Here is a 23,777-nt window from a genome sequence, read left to right as displayed (position 1 = left end):
CAAGTATATTGGTGGCAAGTTGACTTAGAGTCCATAAGACCTATACCCAGGGAGGGGGTGGGAGAGGGGAAGGGGAGGAAACTGTGGCCAGGATGTAAAATAAGTGAATAAATTTAATTAATAATAAGTAAAGATATATACTCAAGAATAACATAGCTGGATTATGTGGTAGTTCTATTCATAGTTAAAGACCTCCACACTGATTTCTGTTGTTGAAATCCAGATTCCCACTAGCAGTGAATAAATTTCCTCTTTCTCCCACAACCTCACCAGAATTTCCCTTTCTTCTTTTCAGACAGGGTCTCCCTATGTAGCTCTGGTTGGCCTGTAGCTCACTCTGTAGACCAGGTTGGCCTCAAACACAGAGATCCACCTGCCTCTGCCTCCAGCATCATTTGTTCTATTGGTGACAGCCCTCTAACTGGGGTGAGATGAATCTCAAAAGCAGCTTTCACTCACTCACATTTCTCCAAGGACCAGGATGCTGAAGTTTTTCAAGACTTTTCATCCTGTTTCCTATTTTAAGAATTGTGTATTCTGTTCATTAACTCATCTACTGACTGGATGATTTGTTCTCTTGCTGTTTAATATTTCCAGTTGTCTTTTCTAGCCCTGGACAGCACATTAAAAGGCTGGATCTTTAAGAACGCCAACACTCTACCTCCTCCTCCAACTCATACATCCTTTCCATCATCCCTCCTCAGTATTCCCTAAGCCTTGGAGAGGGTAGGATATCTGTGTCCCATGTACACGTGAGCATTCAATGGTCACTTATTGTGAGTCTTGGCAGTTGTACTGCCCACTGGGGGAAAAAAAGCTGTGTCCAAAACTTTCAGCAGCACTAATTTATAGATAGAAGCATAATTATTTGGAATTTAATTTGACTGGCGTGTCAAATTTGACAAACAAACATCAGTAGCCTCTCTCCTCAAGCCTATTAGGACCTTCTCAGACCATGTCCAGTACCAGATCTGAATTCTATCCTGTGGATCTTGCCTCAAATCTAATCACAGAATGTGTGGTTATCCCCAGAACAGACTCATGCACCAGTATGTGCTTGCCTAGCCTACTGATAGTGCTGTACACGGGGTTCAAAGCTATGCAAAACAAGTTGGAGTCTTGTCAAAAGTGTCCTCTAGTCATGATTAGTGATAATTTGCTTCTAGCCTTCTGAGTAGCATGGTTCCCAAAACTATGAGGGCTTGCCACTAGTTATTAGGAGCTTGCTGGTTATTAGACTGACTGCCAGAGGGTCCCAGCAGCTACGCCCAACTAACATTAATTTCACTTAATAAGGAGTCTAAAGTGTATGAGTCCATGGTGCTGGCAACTGGCATAGGATGCCAAAGGGTTGGCTCGCATACTGGGTAGAACAGAAAGAGATTTCATCATGGTATTTAGAGTAGCATAAAACAAAAATATTTGGATATAAATGGATTTTTTTATTTGATATTTTGGGGCCACAGTTGACTATCGGCAATGAAAACAAAGAAAGCACAAGCTTGGAAAAGGGGGAGACTATTGAATACCCCAAACTTGTCATTTCCATCCTACAAATACCAAATCATCACCCCTTCTCGCCTTTCTGGTCCCTTCCTCTACTGCTTTCCACTTTATTCTTGGGGACAGGGCTCTTTAATGATCCTGGAGCTTACCATTTAAACTAGATTAGATGGCTAGTGAGCCCCCAGGATCTGCCTAGATCTGCCCCAGTGCAGGGATTACAGGTGCTAGTAATTCGAACTCAGGTCCTCATGCTTTGTGGTGGTTTGAATGAAAATGGCCCCCAAAGGGAGTGGCACTATTAGGAGGTGTGGCCTTTTTAGAGTAGGTGTGGTCTTGTTGGAGGAAGTGTGTCAGTATGGGGGCGAGCTTTGAGGTCTCTTTTCTCAACCTTCACTTAGTGTGACCATCAGTCAACTTTTGGTACCTTCTGGTTAAGATGTAGCCAGCACCACATCTGCTTATACACACAGCCTACTCCCCATCATGATGATAATGAACTGAACTTCTGAAACTGTAAGCCATCGCCTCAATTAAATGTTGGGTTTTGTTGTTGTTGTTGTTGTTCATTTTTTAAGAGTTGCCATGGTCATGGTGTCTCTTCATAGCAATAAAAATCTAAGACATGCCTGTTCAGGAAACACTTTGCCAGCTCACCCAGCTGGTCCCTATCACCCAACTCACCTCTAGCACATCTTAATTTTCCACACCTGAAAGGCACCTGTCTTAGTTACTGTTCCATTACTGTGAGAAGACACCATAACCAAGGTAACTTATAGAAGAAAGCATTTAATTGGTGGCTTGCTTACAGTTCCAGACTGTCATCATGATCATCATGGCAGGGGTGCTGGCAGGCAAGCATGGTGCTGGAGAAGTAGCTGAGAGCTCATATCTGGTCCTTGGCATCCAACTGTGAGGCAGGAATTCATTTAAAAAAAAAAAAAAAAGCCACTTGGCTGTGGCCTTGCAGGTCCCAGCTTGGCCAGAGCTGCACTCGGCCGGAGCTGCAAGGGGCTGTAGGTGCAAGCAGCCATAGCTGCAAATGGCCGGACTGCTTGTGGGTTTACAGAGCCCCTGGCTCAGGCCTGAGCACATGGCCAGACTTTCTTTAGCTTTTAGCTTTTTTTCTTCTCCTTGTAGGTAATAGGCTCTCTCTCTCTCTCTCTCTCTCTCTCTCTCTCTCTCTCTCTCTCTCTGTCTGGATTCCCATCTCTGACTGAAACCACACTGCTTTGAAATTCCCTTGGACTTCTGCTATTCTAAACAGACTTGGTAAGTCAATTAAGATATTTTAAAGGGTAAACAACTTAAAAGAGATTTTTTTCCCACATTAAAAAATGGGAGGGGCTGGAGAGATGGCTCAGAGGTTAAGAGCACTGGCTGCTGCTCTTCCAGAGGTCTTGATTTCAATTCCCAACACCCAGATGGTGGCTCACAACCATCTGTAATGAGATCTGGCGCCCTCTTCTGTGTACATAATAAATAAATCTTTTTAAAAAATGGGAAACATTTTTACAATGGAAGGAAATTGGTCTTTCTTTGACAACACATTAGGCAGTCTAAAAATGGAACGATTAAATGAGAGGATAATTAATGTTGGTGAGATGTACATAACATCAATTATGAATATTATTTGTTTAATTATCCTTCTTTTAGTATTGAAAAGGTTGGTCAATTTAAGTGCTAAGATAAAAGCTTTAGAAAAAAACATGTTAAAATGAATTATTGAGAAAGTCAGACCCAGACAGAAGAGTTTAAAGGTGAAATTATTCCAGGATTAAATTATATGGTTACAGAGAGACAGCCTGTTTTCAAACAATCAAACTTAATTTATCCAGTAGCCTATAGGAACTACCTGCTCAAGGGTATGTACAAGCTAATTGGACTCTATGGAAATGATAGATTTAAGAGATTTAAGGAAGCTATAGTATCATATGGCATGCATTCTCCAGTTGTAAAGCAAATGTTAAACTCGTGGTCAACTTGTAATAGGATTATTCCTAATGACTGGAAAGAACTGGTCACAGCTGTCCTGGAATCCAGAGCACAATTACAGTGGCAAACATGGTTTAAGGAGGAGGCTAAGATAATAGAAAATCAATGTAAAACTAGAGGTATGGAAATTTCCAGGACCAGCTTCTTTGAGAAGGCAAATACTCTGATATACAAAGACAATGTTTATATAATAACCAAACCTTAATTCTATGCTGCATAGCAGCCATGAATGCATGGGACAGAATTGGGAAGCAGGGGAAAAAAATTAATCATTCACAAAAGTTATACAGGGCCCCAGAGAATCCTTTACAGATTTCTTGCAAAGACTGTCTTCAGCAGTAAACAGAATGATACCAAATTCAGAAGATAGACAGATAATAATTGAATCTTTGAATTTTGAGAATGTGAATGCAGCATGCAAAAGAATAATCAGGTCATTAAAGGCAAGATCAGCACCCTTGGATGATTGGATCAGGTACACAATTAATATTGAGTCTCATGACCATGATAATATGTGGAGAGGAAAGGTTATATCAAAAGCTTTGAGGAAAAGTGTCAGATTTCTTGGTTGTGGTAAACAAGATCATATGAAAACGGAGTGTAAACAGGGCATTCCTAGAAAGAATGTTTATTCAAGGAACAAGGGCAACAGAATGCCCCTCCCTTCTAGATTATGTAGAAGGTGTGGTAAGGGTAAGCAATGAATCAACAAATGTAGATCAACAAGGTAATCTTTTGCCTCTGCCGACGGGAAACTCCCAGAGGGACTTCATGCAGGCCCCACAGCAAACTCAATTCAGACCTTTCCTGACATCATAGAAGAAACCCCTTCTCAGAGCAATTAAATAACCAAATGCCTATTAGAATAAACCAGGCTGCTCAGGGTTGTAGAACAGCTGTAGCAGAGAGATCAGGAAATTCAGGAGAAACCATAAAGTGAATTTTTTGGCAAACCTCTATAAATGAACAAAGACCAAAATAAAAATATGAATAAATGCCATTTTCTTGGAAGATTTAGTAGACACAGGTTTGGATGTGACAATAACTGCACCAGAATTTTGCATCCAACTTGGACTCTTCAGGAGGTAAATGTTCAGCTGTTAGGGATTGGAACATTATCTCCAGTGAAACAGAGTGCAAGATGGCCCAAATGTATAGGTCCAGAAGGACAGAGAGGGAAATTAAAGCCATATGTGGCTAATATAGCTATGAATTTATGGGGCTGTAATATATTACAACAATGGAATACTCAGATTAACAGTCCTCCAATCTCAGTAACAAATCATAAACTAACACATGTTTCTGAGAGAAATATTAGGAGGCATTATTCTAAAGAGCAGTCACCAGCCATTCAGATTATACATGAACAGGGCACAACAACTGATGATCTTCCAAAGACACCAACAGCTCTACCTTTAAAATGGTTAACAGACAAGCCTGTATGGGTTCAGCAATGGCCTTTAACAACAGAGAAACTCCAGGCTTTAGAAGAGTTGGTACAAGAGCAGTTCAATGCTCAGCATATTGAAGAATCAACCAGCTCTTGGAATTCTCCTGTATTTGTTATTAAAAAGAAATCTGGTAAATGGAGAATGGTAACATACCTAAGAGCAATTAACAAAGTAATTCAGCCAATGGGCTCTCTATAATCTGGAATTCCTTTGCTTACTCTGTTACCTAAAGGATGGCCTCTTACAGTTATCAATTTAAAAGACTGTTTCTTTTCAATACCCTTACAATAAAAGGTCAGAGAAGATTTGCCTTCAAGGTGCCTACTTATAATAATTCTCAACTGGTAAAACAACATCAATGGAGGGTCCTCTCACAGAGAATGTTGAATAGCCCAACCCTGTGCCAATATTTTGTACAACAACCATGAAAAATAATACATAGGGGCTGGAGAGATGGCTTAGAGGTTAAGAGTACCAACTGCTCTTCCAGAGGTGCTGAGTTAAATTCCCAGCACCCACATGGTGGCTCACAACCATCTGTAATGAGAAGTAATACATAATTTCCTAAATCTATAATTTATCATTACATGGACAATATTTTACTAGCTGACTCAAATGCAGATACATTAGAAAGAATGTTTGAAGAAGTAAAGAAAATTTTGCCTTGTTAGGGATTACACATTGCTCCTGAAAAGATACAAAGAGGAAATTCTACTAATTATTTAGAATATAAAATAAGTCTACAAAAATTAGACCCCAAAAGGTGCAAATTAGGAGAGATTGATTATGGACTCTTAATGATTTTCCAAGATTATTCGGAGACATTTCCCATCTACGAACTGTTGTTGGCGTAAAAAATTATGAACTGAGGCCGGGCAGTGGTGGTGCACGCCTTTAATCCCAGCACTTGGGAGGCAGAGGCAGGCGGATCTCTGTGAGTACGAGGCCAGCCTGGGCTACCAAGTGAGTTCCAGGAAAGGTGCAAAGCTACACAGGGAAACCCTGTCTCAAAAAAACAAAAACAAAAAAATTATGAACTGAGTAATTTGTTCAAAACCTTAGAAGGTGACAAGGACTTAAATATTCCAAGAGAATTATCACCTGAAGCTGAGAAAGAATTGGCCTTGGTGGAAAAGAAAGTATAGAAAGGACATGTGGATCATGTGGATCTAAAGCTTGATTAAAGTTTGGGTATTTTACCCTCTAGGCACTCTCCTGTAGGAATTTTAATGCAGAGGGAAGATATTATATTGGAATGGATATTTCTACCAAATAAACAGAGTAAAAGAATTAAAAACTTATGTGGAAGAGATCTCTGACTTGATTTTAAAAGGAAAATTCAGACTTCATCAATTAGCAAGAATAGACCCAGCAGAAATTGTCATACCTTTAACTAAGGAGGACATTGACATATTATGGGCAGATAGTGAACCTTAGCAAAGAGCTTGTAGTAATTTTTTAAGAGACATTGATAGCAAATATTCCAAAAGCAATAGAATTGAACTTATAAAGAGAGCTGATTGGATTTTGCCTTGAATTGTATGGGAAACACCCATATCTAGAGCTTGTACATTTTATACAGATGCAAACAAACAAGGAAAGGCAGTTTACAAATCAGAAAATTTAAGTAAAGTGGTTCAAAGTCCTCATAATTCAGCTCAAAAATCAGAATTGTATGTTATTCTGTTAGTATTAATGGATTTTTCTGAACCTCTCAACATAGTTACTGACTCTCAGTATGCTGAAAGAGTGGTATTACATATTGAGACTGCAGAATTTATCCCTGATGAGTCAAAGTTAACTTCACTCTTTATTCAGTTACAAGATACAATCAGGAATAGGAAGTATCCTTTATATACAACTCACATCCGATCCCATACTGGTTTGCCAGGCCCTCTAGCACAAAGTAATGAAGAGATTGATAAATTATTGATAGGAAATGTGCTGGAGGCCTCAGAATTTCATTTAAAAAAAAAACATCATGTCATTAGTAAACATTTAAAAAAGGATTTTTCCACAACCTGGCAACAAGCCAAGGAAATTGTAAGGAAATGTCCTACTTGTTCCTTTTACAATCAGACGTCATTACCAGCAGGATGTAACCCAAAGACTACTCAGAGGAATGAAATCTGGCAGATGGAGGATGTGTTTCACATTGCAGACTTTAGAAAACTGAAACATGTACATCACACCATTAATACTTATTCAATATTTCAATGGGTAACTGCTTTGGGTTCTGAAAAAGCTGATTCTGTAATCACTCATTTGCTAGAAGTTAAGGCCATCATGGGTATACTTGCACAAATTAAAACTGACAATGCTCCAGCATATGTTTCTGTTAAAATGAAACAGTTTTTTGCTTATTACAATATAAAGCATATTACAGGTATACCACATAATCCTACAGGCCAAGCAGTCATAGAAAGATCAAATAGAATTCTAAAGGATATGCTAAATAAACAGAAAGGATTAACAAAAAACCCCAGAAATAGATTGCATAATGCTCTATTAACATTGAATTTTCTCAATGCTAATGAGAAAGGAACAACAGCTGCAGAGAGACATTGGATAATAGAAGAAAGAAAAAAAAAACTACAGAATTAAATCAGCCTATATACTTTAAGGATGTGCTGACCTCAGAATGGAAACCAGGATTTGTGTTACATTGGGGACAAGGTTTTGCTTTCGTTTCTACAGGAGAAGATAAGCTGTGGATACCATAAAAATTGATAAAGGTTCTATCTGAACAAGAGAGACCTCTTAATTAGAAGAGGTGATAGTTCATCAACCAGCATGACCATCCAGTTTAAACTCACTTATACCATTAATACATGCCTTTTCATTTAATCTGATGTAACTTGCCTAAAGGGAACCTCCCCAAAGTTAGTCTTGGGGAAGGGATTTTGTTTTTGTCTTTTAGGAAAATGAAGGCTTAGGAATCTGAAGAACACTGGACAAATGAGACAACTGAAGAAAAAGGACAAATCATCTAGAAAAAATGTCCCAAGAAAAAGAGTAAATTGGTCTATTGGTATAACATCTATAAAATTTTGTAAGTCTTCCTAAATATTTGTTTCTGCTTTTCTCTAAAGACACTTAACACAGATGGTCTTCTTATAGTCCCAGTTCATTTAAAAACTAAAGCTGGCTTTGGAGTTGGAGAATGGCTCTCTCCTTCTTTAAACCCAACCATGTTGTTAAAAGGAAAATGAGAAATCTCTGTATCATGTCAGAAGAAAGAGCCATCTTCTGATATGGGACAGAAGAAAATAAAAAAAATTAAAAGACTATTTTATTGCTACTAATCTCAGTTCTTTGGTTCTATTTTGATTCTTTAAACAGTTAGCTGCCTATACGTTTTTGTGTTCAAGTCTCTATCAGTTTTCTGCAGGGAATCACAACCAGGCCTAACATTGAATTAGAAGTCTCCAGAAAGATGATGGGGCCCCACAACAATGATTCTGTGTGTGTGTGTGTGTGTGTGTGTGTGTGTGTGTGTGTGTGTGTGTGCAGCCCCTCCACTCTTGCCTTCTACCAAAATAATGAAAAAAGTGTGCATACATTACATATAATGTAACACACACACACACACACACACACACACACACACACACACACACACACACACACATTTGGAGATTAATGAGCACATTCTGGAATGTGGCTCCACCTGAACGATTTCACATATTTCAACACAGAATTCCTAACCCACATCTATTATATTTCTCTCCAGGAGAGCCTGACTGCTGTTCCCTTCTCCCAGGAGCTCAGTACTGAATTCTGTTCCTTCTCCTATACAGTACCAGTCACTCCTCTGAACTGGATACACACATGAATCCCTGGAACTGGCTCCAGACTCTACAGTGTTCATTTGGACCTGATGCCCACATTTTCTCAAGGAGGCCCAGGTGCCCTCTCCAGGCAGGCACTCTCAGAAGTTGTTACCAGCAGAGAATGTGGGTTGGAGGTAAAGTTCACCTGGAAGAAGCCATTCAACAGAAGTCTGAATCCACAAAGTGAATCCCTGTCCAGCTGCTTGGTACCTTGTCCCTGCTATGAAAAGGGCATGGAAATTCCTAAGTCTGGGGGGAAATGAGCATGAAGGAAGATAGCACCTGTGGCTATATTTTATAAATCCCATGGAATATTCATATTCAAGGACTGTTGGCCTTACCTCTAAGCCCCAGCCCTGTATCTGTAGCCTACTTGCAAGGTGTCCCTCACAGGGTCAAAAAATGACAAGGAATGACAGCCTATATGGTACAAGATTGGGAGACCTTGTCCTTCATTAGAACATGGTGGAGGATTACATGGGGAAATGAGGCAGGGTGCCAGCTCAGGTCTCTGTTTCCTTCTCTTCTTCTCTCCTTCCCCTTTCCCTCCCCTCCTCCTCCTTCCCCTCCTCCTTCTCTTTTCCTTCTCCTTTTTTCTTCTTCCTCCTTCTCCTTCTTCCTCTGCCACAAATGTGGCTGGAGAGATGGCTCAGTAGTTAAGAGCACTGGCTGCTTTTCCAGAGGATCCAGGTTTGATTCTCAGCACCCACAGTGAGGGCTGACAATTATCTGTAACTCCAGGATCTGACACTCTCTTATGGCCTCTGAGGGCAACAGGTTTGTACATGGTGCACAGCTAAGCAGGCGGGACATCAACTCACACACTAAAATAAAATTAAATAAAAATAAAGCCACAAATGTCATCATGATCCCCTTCATTATTAACTCCTCCAATTCTAATTATTTCCCAGATCTCACTTCTAAATACCAGTAAGTAACCTGTGAACTCGGGAGTTATGTCCAACACCCAAGCTCTCTGGAAAGACATTAAAATCCTATCTGTCAGAAAATGATGAAACAGTAAGACTCTGCAGGAGGTCTGCTGCCATGGATCTTTTCAGTTTATTGCCTGAGGTGGCCTCTGTAGTTAAAAGTGTGACCCCCATATGATTGCATTTACACAAACTTTGAGCTTGTTAAACCAATGACATAGGACAGGAGAGGAGTTCTACTTATTATAAAGAAAGACATGCCTGTAATCCCAGAGTTTGGGAGGCTGAGCCGGAGCATCCTATAAGATTCAAGGCCGGGGGTTGAGGATTTAGCTCAGTGGTAGAGCGCTTGCCTAGCAAGCACAAGGCCCTGGGTTTGGTCCTCAGTTCCAGCCATACCACTCTTGAGCATATATACCCAAGGAATGCTCAATCATACCACAAAGATACATGCTCAACTATGTTCATAGCAGCATTATTCATAATAGCCAGAACCTGAAACATCCTAGATGCCTGTCAACTGAAGAATGGATTTTAAAAAATGTGGTACATATACATGATGGAATACTACTCAGCAGAGAAAAACAATGACAGCATGAAATTTGCAGGTAAATGGATGAAACTAGAAAATATCATCCTGAGTGTAGTAACCCAAACCCAGAAATACAAACATGGTATGTACTCACTCATAAGCAGATACTAGATATAAAGCAAAGAACAATCAGACTGCAACCCACAGAACCAGGAAGGCTATATAGCAGGGGGGACCCTAGGATGACTGTGGCTTGTAATAAATTTTGGTTTTACTCAATTACTGGGCAAGCCTCAGTGAAACATTTTACTTTAGGATAGGAATTTGTATTGTATAAAGCTGATAATAGAAAAATAAATAAATAAATAAAAATGAACAACAACAAAAAGATTCAAGGCCAGCCTAAGTTATATAGTAAGGTAAAGTGGCAATTAACAAGGCAATTCCATGTAGTTTATCTGATAGTTGTCAAAAAAGGTTTATTTTGGGGTGACTTAAAACCAGCAAATGGATAGGTTACAGAATCTGGGAGAGGCAAGGTGCAGGCCAATGCAGTTCTCTGGAGAACTCTGACTTGGTCTGCAATCCAGCATCCAGGATCATGAGGTAGCCAAGAGAGCCAGCACTACGAGCATCTCAGGTCTTAAGGGTCCAAAGAGGCCATGCCCCAGGGGCAGGTCAAAGGCAGGTGTAGCAGTTACCTGCTGCCTCACTAGGGGTAGTACTTCAAGGTCAAAGCTGGACCAGCTACCCATTACAGTAAAGTCCAGGCCAGTTGGGCTATAAAATGAGACCTTGTTTCAAAAACTCTCACCCAGGACCAGCGAGACAGCTCAGCAGTAAGGGCATTTGTTGCCAAGCCTGACAACCTGAGTTCAAACCTAGGACCCATGTGATGGCAGGAGAGAACTGACTGACTCCCACAAATCGTTCGCTGACCTCCACAAGCACACTGTGGTGCAACCCTTCCACCGCTGGCCTCCACCAAAATACAGGGAAAAAACATAAACAAACAAAACCACTCCCATCAAAAATAAATAAATATGGTGGGCTCTGGAGATGGCTCAGGGCATAAAGCTCTTGCTGTGTGTGTGTTAAGGTTTCTATTGCTGTGAAGTGCTGTGGATATTGCTCTGTGTAAATAAAGTTCTGATTGGCCAGTGGCCAGGCAGGAAGTATAAGGCGGGACAAGAGAGAAGAGAATTCTACGCCCAAATTCCCAGCTGGCTTTGCAGATGGAATTGGCTCACTCCTTCTCTAAACCCAGACATATTGCTAAAACAAAAGGTTAAGACCTTCTTCTGTCCCAAATCAGAAGAGCCCTCTGGTGTGGGACAGAGAAAAACCACTATTTTATTTAAAACAGGTTGATTATAAATGCAATCTCTTTCTAAAGATAAAAAGGGGATATGATATAGATATGATAGGATGAAAGGGTAGATTAATGAACTTACTTCTAAAGAACAACAACTCATTTAAAATGTTTTACATTGCTATAGATTTTAGTCTGTTGATACAAACTTAAAGTTAATTTTGTTATACTGTGTGTATATTTCTACTCGTGTTTAAGGTATTATGTTTGTATAGCTCATATTTTAAATTGAAATGGATAATTAAAAATAGATTAATAATTAGTCATCTATGATAATCATGCTCTTAGCCATGTTAGTTAAGTCTTCTAGATATACATAGAGATATTTCAGATAGATAGGTAATCTTCAAATACTTCAAAGACCTACAGAATATGGCATTTAAAATATTTTTAAAATTTAGACTTTCTGGACAGTAAGACATGTCTGCTCCTGGCAACACTGTTTTACTTCAGAGAGGAGGATGGGCATTAAAGACACTTCATATGGAGTTTATCTTCACTTTGGCAAAAATAGCCATTTGGACAAGAAACTGTTCTTGCCTGGACTGCTTGATCGACTAGACATACAGGACCCATAGAAAGATGAACACTAAACTTTGCTTGACAAAATGTTCCTTCAGGTTCCTGCTTCGCAGAGGAAACTGCCAGACATTCTACAGGACACTGAGAGAAGTGACCAAGAGACTCTAGCCCTGTGGGCTAAAAACAAATGCCCCAACTTTACAAAGGAACATTAGGTGACTGTTCAGGCTGCCAACTGTCTCTGTCTACCCTGCAAGACTCCCAAAAGTTGCTTGCATCCTTCTCCCAGTTCTCAGGTAATATTATATCCTTCTGAGGTCTTTGATGTGGTTGAAGTCTAGATAGTTATAATTTCCTCAGTTTTGATAAAAGGTAAGTTAGATATAAAACCTTAGACTCACAAATATAAGATAGATAGGGTATCTTCTTTAATATTGTAACTGTAATTCTTGCTTGATAATTGTTTTGTTATATGTAATTGTACTATGTAAAAGTTAAAACCTTCCTTAAAAAAAAAAAAGAAAAGGGGAAGTGCTGTGGATATCGCTCTGTGTAAATAAAGTTCTGATTGGCCAGTGGCCAGGCAGGAAGTATAAGGTGGGACAAGAGAGAAGAGAATTCTCGGAAGTAGAAGGCTAGGGAGAGACACCGCCAGCCGCTGCCATGAAAAGCAACATTTAAGACACTGGTAAGCCACAAGCCATGTGACAAAGTATAGACTAACAGAAATGGGTTAATTTAAGATAGAAGAAGTAGATAACAAGAAGCCTGCCTCAGCCATACAGTTTCTAAACAATGTAAGTTTCTGTGTGCTTTCTTGGTTGGGTCTGAGCAACTGTGGGACTGGTGGGTAAGAGAGATTTGTCCTGACTGGGCCAGGGAGGAAAACTCTAACTACAGTGAAGAGACATCATGACATCATGTTTTATAAAGAAAACACTTTTAATTGGCAGTTTTAAAGGTTCAGCTCATTATTATCATGGTGGGACATGGTAGTGTGCAGGCAGATGTGGTGCTAGAGTAGCTGAGAGTCCTTATTCTTGCAGGTAACAGGGAGTCAACTGACACACTGGGCAGTATCCTGAGCATAGGAAACCTCAAAGCCCTCCCCCACAGTGACATACTTCTTCCAACAAGGCTATACCCACTCCAACAAAGCCACACTTCCTAATAGTGTCACTCTCTATAAGATTACACTCAAACTACCACAGTGTGTAAGCATGAGGACCTGAGATTGAATCCCCAGAACCCACGTAAAGCTGGGTACAACAGTGCATCTTTAATCCCAGTGCTCTTACAGCTAAATAGAAGCAGAGAGGGGAAACACCCCCCTCCCCAGAAGCTTATGGCCAGCTAGCCTAGGGTAAGCAGCCAAAGGCCCTATCTTAAAGTATAAAGACTGCCACCTAAGATTGTCCTCTGACCTCCACACGTGTACCATGGCATGCAGGCACCACCACTCACACAGCTATGCATACGTTCTATACTCAACACTCCAAAACTATAAGAAATAAGAATGACACTAATTCCAGTAGGGCACACACACACACACACACACACACACACACACACACACACACACACACACACACTAATTCTCGCTCCTTTTCCCTTTTCCTCCCTCCTCCTGCACTGAGATAATGCTGATGGTTATGATGAAACAATACCACTTGCCATAAGGAACATCTTCCCAGGTTTATTTTTGGTGCCTTCTCTGTGAGTGCTGGTGTGGAATTTCCTCATGCATTGAAACAACAGGCATTCTCACATCTCTACTGGTAAAATGGCATCAAGGGCCCCCACCTATTCAAGATGGGGACCTTGACTCTCGGATGAGGAGGACAGAAACAGCCAGGGAGTAGAAGGTAGCCCTTGCCCACATCTGGAGCAGGCTGCAGCTCAGGCTCCATGAGGCATGGGAAGTCTGTTCTCTGATGAAGCCGGTGGGGCTCATACTGGGCCAGGTACAGAGCCAGGGAAGCTGGGTATACAATATGGCAGGTGTTGGTGAACCTGCTCTCATTCTTCACAGGGGCTACCGGAACCTGTGGTGGGAAGAAGCCAGGGACTCCCAAGTCTCTTGCAGTCATGTAGGGTCTTTTGAAGGCAGGGTACCCATCCTCCAACTTGGGGTTGGGGCTGGGCATGGGCCGGTAAAACTCTTTGTTTCGGAGCTGAGCATCAAGTTTGGCCTGCTAAAGAAACAAAGGGAAGACTGAGAAAGGTCCCCAAGGCAGTGTCCCTCAAAGCACTCCAGACAAAAGCCACATGACTTTTAAAAAAGGGAAGTTCAGGGCTGGAGAGATGACTTGAATATTGAGAACATTGGCTGCTTTTGCAAAGGGCCAAGGTTGTGTCCCAGCACCCATGTGGTGGCCCACAACTATCTATAACTCCAATTCCAGAGGACTGGACACCCCTGTGGCCTGTTTGGGCACCAGACATGCATGTGGGACAGACATATATATAGGCAAAAGACCCAGACTCATAATTTTTTTTTTTTTTTTTTACTTATTTGGTTTTTCAAGACAGGGTTTCTCTGTGTAACCTTGGCTGTTGTACTAGAACTCACTCTATAGCCTAGGCTGGCCTCAAACTCACAGAGATCCACCTGCCTCTGCCTCCCAAGTGCTGGAATTAAAGGTGTGCTGCACCATAGCCCAGCCAGTTTTGATTTTTTGTTTGTTTGTTTTTTGAAAGAGGGTTTCTCTGTGTAGATTTGCACCTGTCCTGGAACTCACTTTGTAGACCAGGTTGGCCTCAAACTCACAGAGATCCACCTGCCTCTGCCTCCCGAGTACTGGGATTAAAGGCATGTGCCACCACTGCCCAGCTTGATTTCTTTTTATAGCACTTTTATTTACTGTGTGTGCTTGGTTGTGCAATAGTGTAGTATGTGTGTGTGGGCATCCTGGCACAAATGTACCTTACACACATACGAACATAAATAATTTAAAATTTAAAACAGAAAAAGTTGCACAGTGGTGGCACACACCTTTAATCCCAGCCTTGGGAGGTAGAGGCAAGGCAGGTAGAACTCTTGAGTTCTAGACCAGCCATCGAGGCAATACCAGCATAGCCAGGGTTACACAGAGAGAAAAGCCCTGTCTTGAAAAACAAGACAAAAACTGAAAAAGGAGAATTATGACCACGGACTGTATGATTCCGCACTCACCGAATTTTCGAACCGTTTCAAGCTGCACAAGACAGCAGTGTCACCATGGCTGCCACCACTAGCAATGGTACAAACTAGAAGCTTTTAGGGGAAACCGTGTTGCTCACACACTTGAGAATTAGCAACCCCACTCCAGGCATAAGAAACTCTTGCACATTAGGATGGGCTTCCTCTCCTCAAAAACAATTGGGAAGAAAACAGCTCAAGTGTCCACCAAGGGAAGGAACACCCACACTGTGGAGAGTTTGTAGAGTGTAATAGTCCAGCACTACACAGGAAATGAGTGATACCCACAATGCTTAGCGAGAATGAAAGCTACTGATGGGTATGAATAATTCACTTTTCAAAAATTACATACCAATGGGGCTGGAGAGATGGCTCGGTGGTTATTAGCACTTGCTGCTCTTGCAAAGGACTGCAGTTTGGTTCCTAGAACCAACATGGCAGCTTAAAGCCAACTAACTTCAGTACCAAAAGATCTGATGCCCTCCTCTGGCCTTCGTGGATACCAGGCATACATATAGTGCACATACATGTATGCAGGCCAACATAATACAAATTGTTCCTCATTACATAGTACATTTTATTTTTATTTAATCTGTGTGTGTGTGTGTGTGTGTGTGTGTGTGTGTGTATGTGTATCTGTGTGTCTGTGTGCTCTCATGAAAGCAACACACAGGGAGGGGGGTGTGGTCATGTGCACATCTGTACAAGGACATGTGGAGACCAAAGATCAATTTCATATGTTATTTCTTAGATTCACCTTATCTCACTGGTCTCTCACTGGTGCCCATCTGCATGGCCAATGAGTTCCAGGGATCTGCCTGTCTCTGCCTCCCTAGCACTGGGATTATAAGCACATGTTACTATGCCTGGTTTTTTGTATGAGTTTTATGACTCAAACTCAGGTCCTCATGCTTGTACAGCAAGTAGTTTATCAAATGAGTAATCTCCCCAGCTCAAGTAATTCTCTCTTTAAAGTGAAAGAGGAGAGGAGGAACAGGAGAGAAGGAAGGGCCTAGGTCTGGGCAGATTAGAGGGCTTGCCTGGTTCTGAGTTCAATCCCCAGCACCACATAAACCCAGCCTGATGCACATGCCTATCTTCCTAGTACCTAAGAGGTGGAAGCAGGAGTATCAGAAATTCAAGTTCAAGGGCATCCTTGGCTATATAGCAAGCTCAATGCTAGACCATGCGAGACTTTATTTCAAAATAAACAACAAGAAAAATTACAGGAATTCTATAAAAACATGAGCTTAGGCTAGCATTCAGAATATGTGTTGTAAGAGAACCAACATTGCTGTTGGTTTTCTCAATGTTATTTAAATTTTTGTTGCATTTAATTATTTGTTGTACATGCACGTGTACACACCATGGTGTACAGGGAGGTATATACACACATGCCATGGTAAATGAGGAAGTAAAAAACAACTATGGGAATTAGCTCACTCCCTCTACCATGTGGGTCCTGGGAATTGAACTCAGGCTTGGTGGCAAGCACCTCTATCCGCTGAGCCATCTTGCTGGCTCTTGTCAGTGTTATTTAATCTATAAATGTATAATAGTTCAAGTTTTACATGTGCTATACATTTTGGCATATCACGTGCATGCATGTGTACGCACACACAAACATGCAAAAGCTCTAATTGAAGTCCCCAGTCACTGACTATTTTAAAAGCCACAATGTCCACATTAAAATAATAATCATGCCAGGCGGTGGTGGCACACACCTTTAATCCCAGCACTCAGGAGGCAGAGCCAGGTGAATCTCTGTGAGTTCGAGGCCAGCCTGGGCTACAAAGCGAGTGCCAGGAAAGGCGCAAAGCTACACAGAGAAACCCTGTCTCAAAAAACCTAGATAGATAGATAGATAGATAGATAGATAGATAGATAGATAATGATAATGATCATGGGCCTGGAGAAATAGTTCAGTGATTAAGGACAGTCGCTACACTTGCAGAGGAACAGGGTTCAGTCACCAGTACTGCCTTGATGGCTCACAACCATCCATAATTCTGGCTCCAGAGGATCCAACACTTTCTTCTGACTTCTTTGGGCACTGTATGCGTACACAGTTTTTGTACTACACACATACATCAGGTGAAACACATATAAAAATAACATAATAAATAAAGATAACTCCAGGGACTCATACCTCTTGTGGCGTGACTCTGGAGTATTTGTGCTTCGTGAAGGGCTTATAGTCGACCATGTATGAGCTCTTGTATATGTCTAGGTCCACGTAGTTCTAGAGGACAAGTGAGAAAAGAAAACAAGAGCCTGGCCCTGTCATTCTTCAATTTAAGGCTCTTTCAAGACTTCTTGACTATAAAATCGCAGGCAGCTTTGGGGCCTGGCGTCAGGAGTCGTGAGGGATCTGGCTTCTGTCCCTCAGGGCCCTCTTCCCACCATCACAGGAGCCTGACACATGCTCACTACCTGATGAAAACAAAACTGTTCCCCTGCCAACAAGCAAACTCCTGGGCATCTTCTAAGTCAGTCTCCACTTCTTTATGCCCCAGCTCTCAAGAACAAAAGCCTTCCTCCTTTCCCATCTGCTTCAGTAATACACTGTACAAGTGTTCCTTCAGGAGACCACAGTTCAATTCCCAGGACCAACATAAGGCAGCCACAATTACCTGTATGTAGTTCTAGGGAAATCTGATGCCTGTGACCTCTGAGGGCATCTGTACACACACACACACACACACACACACACACACACACACACACAGAGAGAGAGAGGAGAGAGAGAGAGAGAGAGAGAGAGAGAGAGAGAGAGAGAGCACACAAATAATAAATGTTAAGAGAATAATTTAATGAAGTAGCTGGGCATGGTGGTACACCTATAATACAGCACTTGGGAGGTAGAAGCAGGAAGTTCAGGAATAAAAGGCACATGGACCACAAAAGACACTGGCTGTTAGCCAGGCATGGTGGTGCACACCTCTAATCCCAGCACTCAGGAGACAGAGGCAGATAGATCTCTGTGAGTTTGAGGCCAGCCTGGGCTACAGAGTGAGTTCCAGGATAGCCAAGACTATGGAGAGAGATCTTGTCTCAAAAACAAAAACAGACAAAACCTGATAACATTGGCTTCAAAGAACAAAAACCACCAAAGAACAAGCAAGCTGGGACAGAAAGATGGCTCTGCAGGGAAGAGCACTTGCTGATCTTGTGGAGGATCTGGGTTCAGTTCCCAGCACCCATATAGAGTCTCATAACCATCCATAACTCCAGGTTCAGGGCATTCAATGCCTTCTTCTGGCTTCTGCGAGCACCAGGCACACACATATACATGCATACATGCAAAACACTCACACCACACAAAATAAAAATAAACATATTTTTTAAAAAGCAAACAAAAAATAATTTAGCCAAGTGTGGTGCTTTAATCTCATCATTGAGACAGAAACAGGCTGATCTTTGTGAGTTTGAGACAAGCCTGGTCTACACAGCAAGACATAACAAGTTCCAGGTCAGTCAGGGTTGCATAATGAGACTCAGTCTCAAAAACACAAAAAATAAATATACTCAAAAACAAAAGCAACCACCACAAAACAAACTTAATGAAGTACTCTAGACTGAGGCCTTGTTTTAGCTCTCTCAGTCTCTGTAGTCCAGTGCTAATGCCTCGTACATCACACCATGAGTGCCCAGTCACAGCATGATAAACAAATCAATCTCCAGAGTGGTTCAGACTTTCCCTTGTGTTGTGTAGCTCACTCTGAGACTGTTATAGGATATAGAAACCTACATTACTCACCTTTTTGGGGTTCACCATACATGCCATGGCCAAGGACCTAGAAAGACATGTCGGTTAGCCCTGCTCTGCCTCAAGCAGAGGCAATATCCCACTATTTCCACAGCTATACAAGCAAGCAGGACTGCTCTGGTCCCCTTAGTTCATCCCCTCTCCACCTTCCCTAAGATTCTACCTTGCATATTTTCTGGAGTCAATGGAGGCACTAGGGATGGGTGTATGGGGCCCTGTGACAAGGAGACTATACGCAGAATTCGGAGGAATTAGAATTCACTGATTTGATGCTCCACCTCTCCAAAAGGTGCATCAAATAGCAAAGCAAGCTTAATAACCAAATTTTGAAGGAACAGAAGCCGTGACTTTACAGCATCTGCCAATCCCTAGGAAGTAAATACCCCAGCATGGCCACTTTGAGCTTCTAAACATCGCTGGCACTGAGTTGCAGAGGTGTGTGTAATGTGGGATCTCCCCAGCCAGTGTAAACCAGGGCCCACCCTGCCCGGAGGAGGCAAGGCTCAGGCCTGGGGCTCCAGCACTCCAGTTCAGAAGTAGGCTGTCCAACATAAAGAAAGTTGTGAGGCATTCCCAGACTAAGGATGAACATGAATGTCCAATGTCCCCCATGCCCAGCCCTGAAATCTTGAGGGAAGCCATGTTGTATGTCTTTCTGTCTCTGTTTCTATTTGTGTCTCTCTGTCTCTCTGTCTCTGTCTCTGTCTCTCTCTGTGTCTCTCTCTCTCTCTTTCACCTTTCTGACAGGGTTTCAGGCAGCCCAGGCTGGCCTCAAACCTCCGTGCAGTTGAGAATCACCTCAAATTGTGATCGTCCTATGTCAGCCTCCTGAGTACCGGGTGTTACAAGTATACAGCATACAGGAGGCAGAGGCAGGTGGATCACTGTGCATTCAAGGCTAGTCTGGCCTACATAGTGAGTTGTATACCAGCCAGGACTACATACAGAGACCTTATCTCAAAGACAAAAAAAAAAAAAAAAAAAGAAAAAAAGAAACCAAAAAGCAAGTGTGCACCACCATGTCTGTTTAATGTGGTGCTAGGAATTGAACTCAGGGCCTTGTGTATACTAGGTAAGCACCCCACCAACCGATCTACATCCCCAGCAACCACTCCTTCATTTCACTACCAGGAACTACTCTGCCCTGTGGTCCATGCTGATCAGCCAGCTGTGACCTGGCTAGGTAGTGGCCAGACCTCAGCTGATATTCCATGTTTCCTCCTCCCTGAATACAGACAGCCCAGGGCCCGCTTTAGTTCAGAGCCTACCTCCTTTCCTTTTGACAAGACTCAATGTTCCTGCCCTTCCAACCTCAGGAGTCCCTGCTGTATGGAAAGTCCTGTTGGCACTGTCTCGCTGACACACCTGCCCCTGAGATCATCCCTGACCTACACAATTGAAACTGTTTTGGTCATTGGCCCTGGTCATTGTGATGTGAGTAGCTAGTTGTCCCTCTCCCTGAATGTCAGTTCCCCTGTCCTTGGCTTAGCCCTCCTGGAGTCTCAGTACATCTGGACCAACTGGGCCAGAACAAACCTGATGGGATGGTACTGGAGGGGAGATGCTTGTCACTACTCTGCAGGTCCAGCTATTTCCAGGAGAGGTAGTTGGTTGATGACATCAGCCTGGGTTTAGCTAAACCCATGCCTCTGCAGGTTTCATATTGCCTTAGAGCCCACCTCACATATTTTTCAAAGTCTTACTCTCTTTAACTTGTACTAGTAAGGCTATTTAAAAGCAAACAGTGCAGAGAAGAAAGTAGCAAGTGTGGTTCTCACACACTCTTGGTGGTGGTGTAAAACGGTGCAGCTAGTGAAAATAGCTTGGAAGTCTCACAATAGTTAAGCACAGGGGCACACAAGATGGCTCAACAGTGAAAGATTCTTGCCACCAAGTGGCACTACCTATGTTTGAACCTGGGATTTACATGGTGAAAAGAGAGAACAAATTCCTGAAAGTTGCCCTCTGACCACCACATGCACATACAAATATAAATAAATAAATGTTTAAAAAACACATGGAGAAGAACCATGTGGTTTGGAAAGTTCACTTTTAGTCATAAATCAAAAGGAATTAAAAGCAGGGAGGGGATCAGAGATACTGGATTACCACTGCTCATAGCAGCAGAATTCATGATGCCTGAATGGCCACCAGCAGCTGAATGGTTAGCCAAATGTGGTGCAGGCATAGTGTGGGACATTACTCAGAAAGTTCTGCCCCTACTACAGAGGGGTGAAACTAGAAAACGCTATGCTGGGTTCAAAAACTAGTCACCAAAGACAAATGAGATTGCCAAGTGCATAGAGACAGGATGCACATTCGTTTACTTACTTAGCACTTGAGAGAGAAGCCTGCAGGAGTAACTGGGTGCTGTCCCTGCAGCCTGGCAGGTAAGTCTGCTCCACAGAGTCCTTCACTGGAGACTGAGAACCTGAATTGTTCAGTTTTCCTAGCCACAGACCACAACACAAATCATCATCACATAGTACTAAATTTAACATTTTACAAGGCAACACAATATGCTCCTTTGTGTGTGTGTGTGTGGTATTTATGTATCTGTGTGCACCTGTGTGTGTGTGTGCGTGTGCGTGTGCGTGAGAGAGAGAGAGAGAGAGCATGCTTACACACATGTAGAAACTGGAGGTCAACATCACTCCCCCCTATTGAGACAGACAGGGTCTCACACTGAACCTGATTTGGGTAGGCTAGTTGGCCAGTGAGCTGGAGGGATCCATCACCTCTCTGCCTCCACAGCATTGAGAGCACAGATATGTTCCTCCATGCCCTGGCTTTTTTATGTAGGTGTGGGAAATCTGAACTCAGGTCTTCATGCTAGTGTGGTAAACACTGTACCAACTAACTGAGCCATTTCCACTGATCTCTCTCTCTCTCTCTCTCTCCTCTCTCTCTCTCCCTCCCCTGCCCGCCCCCCAGTCCCCATTGTTATATAGCTCTCTTTCTCTTTTGGTTTTTCGAGACAAGGTTTCTCTTTGTAGCCCTGGCTGTCCTGGAACTCACAGGCATCCACTTGCCTCTGCATGTACCACAATCACCCAGAGTTACATGTCTCTCTAGCATCTGCTTTATTAACATGCAAATATATGTTTTCTACATCTGTAAGGGATGGGAAATATGATGAAAAGTAGATTTTGTCTTGTTTTGTTTTGTATAGTTTTCCCTGTAATTCTGAAGGTTGATCCTGACCTCAAGGTTTCCAGATAATTCACCTTGGGTGTGTGTGTGTGGGTGCACACTGTGTGGTGTAGGGTAAGATGTATTAAATAAAAATTTAGTAACCAATAGGACTGTAGAAGCATGGTTGTGCTAAACTAAACAGTGTTTAAAAGGTTGCAAAATGGGGGAAGCGAGCAACAGAGACTGCCTGAACAGGATCCAGTGCTCCCAGGGACATCATTTGATCTTCAGTCCTCCGCTCCTTCCTCCAGTGAAAATAATCACCTCGACATTGATAAAATACTTGCCCAAATACACACTCACAGGCTTGACTGTGAAAAGCAAAGGAGGTGATGTGCATTTAGCTGCTTCACTCCAGGTCTAGTATGCTGTAGGACTTTAATTATTGCTGCAGAAAGTCCCCAAAGCCCTTCTTAGCATGAATCCCACTTCAACTCCTGTACCCCGAAGGGAGAGCCAGGCCCGGCAAACTTCTGTCTATGTAAATTCAGCTTGTTAATATTGTTAGATCACAGGAAGAAATTCTCTCAACTCAGAAGCCCCAGTTCCTCCAGGCTTCTATTAAAGGGATTACAATCCACTTCCTTCCTAACAGGGCTAATGCGCCATGGGAAGCCCCCAGGCCAGGGATTAAAGCATTTGTGCCTTTAATTAGGAGCAGCCTTTCCCTGAACACCAGAAACACAAACAGCCAGGCCACATTACAAAGTACCACGCCCTCTCCTAGAGCCTTGGGGCGGGGCAGGTGGCACTCTTTATCAAACAGACATTCCCCCCCACACACACAAAAAAAGGGCCTCGGTCAGGGCCCTCAGCACAAATTAAGCCCCACTCACTTCGAAAACAACCAACCAGGTAAAGTAGATCTTCTTTGGCACAGCCGGGCAAGAGGAAGTGACCTAGTTAAAAATCCCGGTGAGATTGCCTCATCTCTAGGAGGGATTGTGCTCTCTACTGAGGATGCTGTGCTGTTTCATAGTGGTGGGTCATTAGCGTTCAAGGAGACAGCTCTGGAAATGACAGTTCAGAGCGATCTGTCCCCCAGGCAATGCTGCTGCACCAGGAGCACACAGGCTCTGTCCTTTCCCGGTCCTGAAGCATAGCCTGGCGGTCCCCGAAGGCCAGGTTTCTCCGGGGGCTGCCAAATGACATCTACTTTATCTAGGATTCACGATATTGGCCCTGCTAGCTGTCGTCACCTTTCTCTGTGCCAACTTGAGAATAAATTGAAACAAGAAACGGTGTTGTCACGGTCGCCCCCTACTGTCCTTAGAGGAGAGAGCTGAGGCCCAGAGTTTTCCAGGAGCTTGGACTATGCAGGACAGGTGGTGGGGGTTCACTGCGGAGGAGAAAACACTATCAAAAGCCCCTGAAATTATTATTGGGGCATAAGAATTCAGGGCCTCTCACTTCGTTGTTCAATAAAATGTCTTAACAGGCACATCCCAAGACCCCAGTGGAGGCCTGAATTACTGAGCACCACACCCTAAAT

General features: G+C 42.6%; 1 protein-coding gene across 1 annotated transcript; it reads right to left on the bottom strand.

Moving 5' to 3' along the window:
• Nucleotides 1–13,835: 13,835 nt before the first annotated feature.
• Tex37 (testis expressed 37) lies at nt 13,836–23,205 on the bottom strand. Its single transcript, XM_036180341.1, has 5 exons — nt 23,138–23,205; nt 21,422–21,539; nt 19,082–19,118; nt 17,471–17,563; nt 13,836–14,335 (listed from the first exon to the last, which is right to left on the bottom strand). The coding sequence occupies exons 3-5, from the start codon at nt 19,106–19,108 to the stop codon at nt 13,913–13,915; spliced, it is 543 nt and encodes a 180-aa protein (XP_036036234.1). The 5' UTR covers nt 19,109–19,118; nt 21,422–21,539; nt 23,138–23,205; the 3' UTR covers nt 13,836–13,912.
• Nucleotides 23,206–23,777: the final 572 nt, after the last annotated feature.

Source organism: Onychomys torridus, chromosome 3 (assembly GCF_903995425.1).
Source record: "Onychomys torridus chromosome 3, mOncTor1.1, whole genome shotgun sequence".
NCBI lineage: Eukaryota > Metazoa > Chordata > Mammalia > Rodentia > Cricetidae > Onychomys > Onychomys torridus.
Note: the sequence above shows the minus strand (reverse complement) of the source record. Positions and strands in the feature narration are given on the sequence as shown.